This window comes from Emiliania huxleyi, assembly GCF_000372725.1.
Source record: "Emiliania huxleyi CCMP1516 unplaced genomic scaffold EMIHUscaffold_315, whole genome shotgun sequence".
Classification (NCBI taxonomy): Eukaryota; Haptophyta; order Isochrysidales; family Noelaerhabdaceae; genus Emiliania; species Emiliania huxleyi.
In genome coordinates, this window is record NW_005199641.1 from 117,381 (window position 1) to 125,219 (window position 7,839).

Here is a 7,839-nt window from a genome sequence, read left to right on the forward strand (position 1 = left end):
AGCCGCAGCTCCTCCGACGCCAGCCCGTCCTCGGCGTGCACGTCCACCACCAGGGCCGGGTACGGGCGGAGAAGCCCCTCGTCGTCGGCGGACGCGCTCAGCAGCAGCGGCGGGCTCGACGCGTCGCCAAAGCGCGCCCACCCTCCCGACCGCAGCGGCACCAGCCGCAGGCCTCGCAGCTGCGCCATCCCCTCCCCCCTCAGCCCCTTCGCGCAGTGGCGGAGCAGCTCGAGGCCCTCCCGCCGCGTCCGCTGGCCCTCGGTCGGGCTCTCGCGCGCCAGGCGGCGGTCGCCGGCCAGCCACGCGCGGACCGCCTCCGGGCTCGCGACGGAGAGCGCGCGGCCCGCCGCCTCCGCCGCCTCCGCAAGCAGCCGCTGCACCGGCGCCGGCACCACCGCGAGCGGCATGCCGCGCCGCAGCAGCAGCTCCCGCGCCGCGTCAGGCAGCTCGAAGCCGCCGCCGTCGGCGAAGATGGCGCTCCGCGCCGAGAGCCAGCTGCCGCCGTCCGCCTCGCAGCGCAGCAGCGGCTGGTCGAGGACGAGGCGGTACATGGCGGCGACGAGCGACCCCCACGGCTCGGCAGGCTTGGAGGACGGCCAGAGGGCGTAGAAGGCGGGGCCGTGCAGCAGGCTGCGCGCGTAGAGCAGGAGCTCGACGTAGCAAGGGGCCGCCACGTCCTGTAGCAGGGCGATGTTCCACTCGGAGCGCAAGCGCCCGCCGCCAATCGTGTCGTCCCCGTGCCAGATGTCTCGCCGGTTGGAGGAGACCTCAAAGAAACCGTTGACGTGAACCGGCAGCCCCGTCGCACTCGGCAGGGGAAGGAGGCAGTACGGGCGTCCCTCCGTCGCTAGGCCAATCGGCATCACGCGAGCAGCGACCCCCGCCCACGGGATGGGGGTGAGGCCATACCGCTCACACGCCGGGTCCAGGCAGATTTCGAGGGCGCGGCCGGCGCCCATGCCTTGCACGATGAGCCAGCGAGCGGCGCTCGGTGAGGCGGCGGAGTCGCTCACGCGCACGTCGATCTGCGAGATGCTCTGCGACGGGGTCAGGCTGCGCAGATCGCTGCGCGCCGCGACCAGCTCGTGCACGCGGCTGCGCTGCGGCGGCGCGCCCGACTTGGTGTCGCGTGTCGAGAGGGAGCGGAGGAGGGTCGGCGCCGCGGCGCCCGCCTCCCAGACCGAGACGGTGACGGTGTGCACGTGGGTGAGGAAGAGGGGCAGCTCGGGGAGCAGCTCGAGAAACGCGTCCAGCAGGCCCCTCGCCGGCGCGCCGACAAAGGGCTGCGCCGAGATGCGCGACGCGGCCGCCTGCTCGGCGGTGCGGAGTGGCAGCCGGAAGATTGTGCCCGGGTAGCTGTGCTGGAGGCTGCATCCGAACACGCGGTAGGGCTCGAAGGTGTCGCGGCTCGAGGCGACGGTCTTCGGGTCCTCGAGGAAGCAGAGCATCTTGCCTGGCTCGGAGCGGTTGTCGGAGACGTGCGCGCAGTGCGGGTCGAGCACCACGAGAAAGTCTCGAGAGAGGAAGGAAGGGAGGTCGGTAGCGTGATAGCAAGAGCAGAAGCCGACGCCAAAGCGCCCCGTCTTGGTGGACCGCGACCCGGCCTTCTGCGAGCCGCCAATCTGCTGAATGCTCTCCAGGTCGGAGTCTGCGAAGACCGCGTCGTTGTGCGTCACGAGCGCAGGACCCTGAAAGGCCGCCGTGCCGGGAAGCGCAAGCTCTGACGAACCATGGGTCCGGAGGTCGAGGAGGACGTCGAACACGGACGCTCCTGCATCATCGGCGTTCTGGACCATCTCCTTCAAGAGGCTTCCCTCCTCATAATTCTTCAGAACCTCCTTGATGCGCCGGCAGACGTCAACTTTCTGCCCAAAATCTCGCACCGCCATCTCCCAGCGAGGCTCTGCCTATGGCCAAGCGAGACTGCGACGTCGACTGCGACTGCAGTTCCTGCTGCAGCGGCTACGCGAGCACTTAGATGGAATCAATAAATCCCGAGCAGGACGGCCGTCGGACGCGAAGGGAGAGCCGGGCGAGGCCTGTGGCCGGCGCCTGGGCACCGCAAATTCTTTTTTCACAAAGTCCCCATGTGTGTTATAGCGACTAGCGCACCTCTGTCAAGAGACCCCAGAAAAGGAGTCACACAGTCCCTGTGTGATGCACGCCCTGTGAGCGGGGCGGGGTGCGCACTGCGCACTGTGCCTCTGAGCTCTGTGTTCGTGCGTCGCCCATCTGCATCTCTCATGGAGATGACTGCTCTATTTATTTATGTATGTAAAAGAGGGAAGCAGTCGAGAGGACAGGGGAGGGACGTGTCCGAGGGGGACGGGGGAGGGACGACTTTGGTGTTGGAGGGGGAACGACTTTGGTGTTGGACGGCATCAATGGAGGATGGGCGGCCTCGAATCACGGTCACGTTGGTTAGCGAGGACAGCGACGGCGTCGTTGGCTGAGCGCAGGGGCGAGGGCGTCGACCGACGGGCGGCGCATCAGGAGCCCCTCGCTGGCGAGCGGCTGGCGCGGGAGGTCACGGAACGACGGGTCGAACGACGGGTCGAGCCCCCCCTCCACCGGTCGAGGCCGCGGTCGAGACGGTGAGCGCGGCCGAGGCCCTCGCGAACGTCGCGGAGTACGGCCCGAACTACGTCCTGCCGCAGGCCGCGGAGTCTAAGACGGCGCGGCGGAAACGGCTGCGCGTGGACGCGGCGGCGAGGATCGCCGGGCACGCTGTAGTCGAGACTGGCACGCACGTGGAGATCCTGGGCGAGCAGAGGTGGTGGCCGGGCACCATCACGGGGCGGGAGGAGGGTTCGGACGGCCGGCTCGTGCACGCGGTCGAGTACGACGGCTACCCCGACCAGGATTTCCGAATCAACTTAGAGGAAGAGACGTGGAGGCGGGTGACGCTCGGCGCCGGCGGCGCGGCCCCCACCAGCGGCGAGGACAGCGACGGCGAGGGCAGCGACGAGGCTGCGGACGCGCTGCCGGCCAGCGCGACCGACAGCGGCAGCGCGGTCGCCACCAGCGACAAGGGGAGCGACGTCGAGGGGGACGGCGACGAGGCTGGGGACGCGCTGCTGACCTGCGAGCCCGCTCCGACACAGCCAAGGGAGCGGCGCAGCACGAGGGCTGGCGACGAGAGCCCGTTAATTGCAGTGTGAGTGCGTGTGCGTGTCTCGTCCCGCCCGGTGTGGGTGTGGGTGACCTCTCCGACTCCACCTCACCACTCTCTGAACTAATAAATAAACAAAGTGCAATGGAAAATCCAAAATCGCAAACATAGAAACCCAAACACACACAGCCACGTGGCATAGATAGGAGAGCAGGAGGTGAAAGGAGGTCAGCACAAGTCCAAGGACGCACGAGCGAGAAGCACAGCAGAGCAGACAGATGACGATCACCACCCAGCGCACGACCGCCAACTCTCCGGCGCAGGCCGCGAAGAACCGAGTCCGGGGGCCGACGGTCACGGCGCGCCGGCGCGGCGCAGTGGACGCAGCCCGGTTCGCAGCTTCGCGAGCTACGGGGGCGGCCACGGCACGGCCCGGTGGCCGCCCCCGCAATGAGGCCAAGCGGTGGGCATCCGGCAAAAGCCGCAAGACGGGATTCGCGAAGGCGCGGGCCACCTTCCGCGGCTTCCCCATGTGTTAGATTTGTTTGGTATTCAACCTCTCTTTATAGGAAGCGGGCGAGGCGCGGCTGTCCAGGCACCAGGGCGGGGGGCGGGCCAGGCGGCGGGCGACGGCGCGCCAGAGGGTGGAACTTAGTATTAAATGGAGAAGCAGGGAATACTCGTGAGACACCTTCAGCTGATTGGTTGCGTTGAGGGTTCTCTCGCGGCTGATGACGAATTGCCGGAGAATGCTCGATGCGCCGCAGTTGCAGTCCCCTGCGCCACGGCCTCTTGCCGGGCGGAGCCACCGCCGATGGACGGGAAGTCGGCATGATGCCGATAGGCATGCCCGCCATGATCGCTCGGCGCTGCGGCGGCCACGCCACCTTGCCTGGCGGAGATACCGTCGCCAGCTGGGGCGCCGCCTGCGTGATGTCCGTCTACGTGATGCCGAGCGTGAGCTGTGCCGGCGTGCCCGCCGGACTCGGCGGGCTCTGATGGCTCGGCGGGTACCGGCGCTGGCTCGGTGTCGCCGCCATGCTGTAGCGCAGCCTCTCCTGCCAGCCACGCTGCGTGCACGCGCGAGGCGGGCTCCGGCGGTGGCGCACCGGGCGAGGCGTCATATAAATAAGTGTCGATGGTGGCGACGGCACCAGAGGCGGTGCGGTAGCTCAGTCGGTCCCTCCGCCGGAGGTCGGTCTCCAACAGGTGTTCCCCGCTGCTGTTGGAGCCGTAGACGCCAGTCATCGCGACGAGCGTAGTCAAGGCAGACATCGAGAACATAGCACACAACAAGAAGGCACCGGCCTTCCGCTGCCGGATTATGCTCTCGAGAGGCACCGGAGGCGGCGAGTCGCTCTCCAACTCGTCGTCCGACTGCTGTGCCGCATAAAACGCCTGCTCGTCAGCCTCGCCTCCACGCTTTTCGCAAGCGCCGTAAACCGGCTCGGAGACCGTCATCATGCACTGTTCGGCGAGGCGCAGTCGAGGGCGCAACGTTGGCGTGCGGCGTAGTGAACTGGAGGGCGCAAAGAAGTTGGGCGAGGCGAAGGGCGTCTCTCAAGACTGGGCGCGCGCTCGCTCAGCCATCCCAAACCCGGAAAAACAGACCCGGAACGGTTCTGGGAGGAACAGGACGCAGTGGCGCGCAGAACAGCTATGGCATTTGACAGAAGCACGGCATCCATCCAACCGAACTTCCCTGTGACGACGCTAGCAGCGGCGGGTGTGTTGTACCAGCGAGTGAAGCTGATGTGGGTGGCCCACCCCCCGGGCCCCGAGGTGCTGGAGACGGCCCGTGTGGTGGCCGCTCGGGCGTCGTTGCGAGCCCTCCGGCTAGCCCCCACCCCGCTCACGGCCCAGCGCTCGGCGGCAATGGAGGTGGTGCTGCTCCCGCTAGACCTGGGAGGGTGCGGAACGATGGACCCGGCAACCAACCTGGCCAAGGATATAGCGGTGAACACCCTGGCGGGACTGCAACACCAGGCTGCAGCAGTGAGGAGGTCGTACACCATCCGGATAGAGGAGGCCACGCGAGACCAGCCGATGGGGGGGGATGACTCGGCGACGCGGAGGGAGGATACGGTGCGAGGCCTCGCTAACGTGCAGCTCCACCGGGGACGCCAGGACCCTCCCCCTGTGCGAGGGCCGGGAGAACTCGTGCGGGAAGAGAGGACGAAGTGCGCCCCCCTATCACAACGTGCGATAGAAATCCTGGAAGCGGCGCCGCCGCCCGGCCCCCCTGCCCTTCGGATTGTCTTGGGCGAACACAGGCCAAAGGGTGGGAGACAGGTGGTGGTGAATGTGGGGAGGGGGACCAAGTGGAGTCGGGCCCTAGCACACGTTTTCGCAAGAAGGGAGGAGCCGGGGAGCACCGACCAGATGGGGCTGGAGGAGGCGGGCCGGAGGGCGTACCGAAGATGGCTCAGACTTGGGGACGTCCGGGCAGTGGACATGAACGAGGAGGGGGGGGGGGCTCTGCCAACGGGGATCCGCCCCACATCGGATCTCGAACAGCTGGTGGGGAACGAAGTGGTGGGGGCGCTGACCCAGATTAGCCGGGAACACGGGTCGGCGACGGGAGCCCTGGTCCTGACATGGGGCAACGGAGGTGACCAGCTCGGACACCGAGAGATCGTTGCGGAAGAACTGCGGGGCCTTGTACGGCAGAACCGGCCGCCGGCGGGAGCACGGAGGGAGGAAGCCACGCGAGCCTCAGACGGGGGAGGAGCAGAGACGGGGGAGGGACAGCCGACGGCACGAGTCGAAGGAAGGGCTGAACCGAACCAAATCCGCCACGAGCCCCCTCCCCGGATCCGCACGCCTGGCTATGATTCGGTGGTTTTCCTAGACGAGGTCACGCGGGTGATGAGGGCGAGGCATGCCTTCGGCGTCCTCGGGGATGTAGTGGTCCACGCGACGCCATCCCGAGGGAGGGTGGAGCGGCTGTACCAACAGGCGGTGACCCGGCTGGGACACATGGACCAGAAACGGAAGCAGGCGGGGAGGCCGCCATGTACCAACGAGCAGGTGGCCGAGGCGAGGGAAAGGCTGCGGAAGGCAAGGGCCGAGCTGCTCAATGACATGTTCAGGGGGGAGGAACATGCTAGGATCCGACGAGAAGGTAGGCCGGTCACCCGAAGGGTTCGGTGCCCTATCGACATAGGGGCGCTCGAGGCGTACGCCGCGTCGGCGGCAGGGGCCAGAGTGATTCGGCGAGACCGGCATTTCTTCGCGAACCAAACGCACCACGACGTGGTGAGGGCTTTTCTCCAGAGGGTGAGACCGGGGCCGGACCCGCGGACGGGGTTTGTGGACATCGAGTTTGAACACGGGAGACGCACGGACGCCATGGTGGCGGCGGGTTGGCTCTCCGGGGGGAGGGAGTACGCTACAACCCCTTCGGCGGACCCCTTCCGGCTCCCGAGACCCATCCGAAGCACCGCGCTGGCGCGCTTTGGCCTCGACTTTGACGACGGAGCCGCACATGCGCGGGCGGCCCTCGCGGTGATTGGAGTCCACAGAGAGCTAGCGGCGGAGTTCCTCCGGGGGGAGACCAGGGAGAAGGTGCTTGTGGCGGTGGGAGCGGCTCTCCTCCCAGGAGCGGAGCCAACCGTGTCTAGGAAGGCAGTCAAAGGCCTGTTCTGCGCCACCGAGATGGATGGCACGTACTCCGCGTGGCGCACCCGTAACGACATCCCGGAGGATAGGTCGCTGGGAGAGGGCCCGATCGCGTTGGGGGGGGGCGAGACCTTCCACGTCCGGGAACTATTCCGGCAACAGTCGCTCCGTACGCAATGGCTCGCCGAACAGTTGACGGACTTGCACGAGACTGTGGGGTACTGGAACCTGCACGAGACGAACGTGAACCCGCCTGGGGGGGCGACCGACCCGGCGCGCACGCTCAAATCGGACGTGGTTTCGGAACTGGAGGCGGTCTCCAGGACGGCCAAATGGAACTGGGCGTGCGCGACGGGCCGTGCGGTCATCAACCTTCAGCATGACGGTGTCGTGATAGTCCCGCTGCCGAGAGACCATGGCAATGAGGAGGAGCTGCGCCGGGACCTGCAGAGAGTCAGCTCAGCGGCGCTTGGATACGACCAGCCTGTGGAGATCAAGCCCATGACCGATGGGGCTGACCCGAACCCGGTGAGAGGTAAGCTCGCCCCGGCCTGGGCGACAAACCTAGGTGCATGCGTGGCCGGCCGCGTGGGGCCGCAGGAGGCGGTAGCGGGAGAGCACGCCCTCCGACCTACCCCGTCCGAGACACTGGTGAGAGCAGGCCTGCTCCCAATCGTGGACGGAGTCCTCTGGGTGGCAGCAGACGCCAGACAGTGGCAGCAGCTACAGTCAGGGGGGGAAATGACCGCCCCCAACCCGGCTAGGGAAGGCCCCGGGGGCGAGGTGATACGCCTATGGCGGAGGAACTGCCTCTTGCGGGCCACGAGATGCAGGCTGCGGGCGATCAGATGGGCTCAAGCGACGCCGGGGGGTGGTGGAGCGGTGGTCATGATTGATGAGATTGCCGTCTCCAGGTCATTCGGGGCCGAGGCTGTTATCGATGTACACACCACCGAAGGGATGAAGCGGTGCGGACTCGCAGCCGACTCCAAGCTGGGACAAACATGGCGGGAGGACCTCGCGGTCATGCTAGCCGTGCCAGGCCTGTCCCGTGGGAAGGGCCACGTGATACAAGGAGGGGAGGTGGCCTCCCTCGAGAGGTGCGG

The 7,839-nt window shown here is 67.4% G+C and overlaps 2 protein-coding genes across 2 annotated transcripts in view; one reads left to right on the forward strand and one right to left on the reverse strand.

Moving 5' to 3' along the window:
- EMIHUDRAFT_116965 (hypothetical protein) overlaps positions 1-1,889 on the reverse strand; it is a gene marked incomplete at both ends in the record, with an annotated part of 18,615 nt that extends 16,726 nt beyond the window's left edge. The window contains one exon of the mRNA XM_005774295.1: positions 51-1,889. Within this exon, the coding sequence (XP_005774352.1) occupies positions 51-1,889 (1,839 nt within the window). The remainder of the gene's footprint in view (positions 1-50) is intronic.
- Positions 1,890-2,384: 495 nt separating this feature from the next.
- Positions 2,385-3,161, forward strand: EMIHUDRAFT_116966 (hypothetical protein; the record flags this gene model as incomplete). Its single annotated transcript, XM_005774296.1, has 2 exons — positions 2,385-2,420; positions 2,580-3,161. 2 exons carry the CDS (start codon positions 2,385-2,387, stop codon positions 3,159-3,161), a joined length of 618 nt encoding a protein of 205 aa, XP_005774353.1.
- Between the last annotated feature and the right edge of the window lie 4,678 nt (positions 3,162-7,839).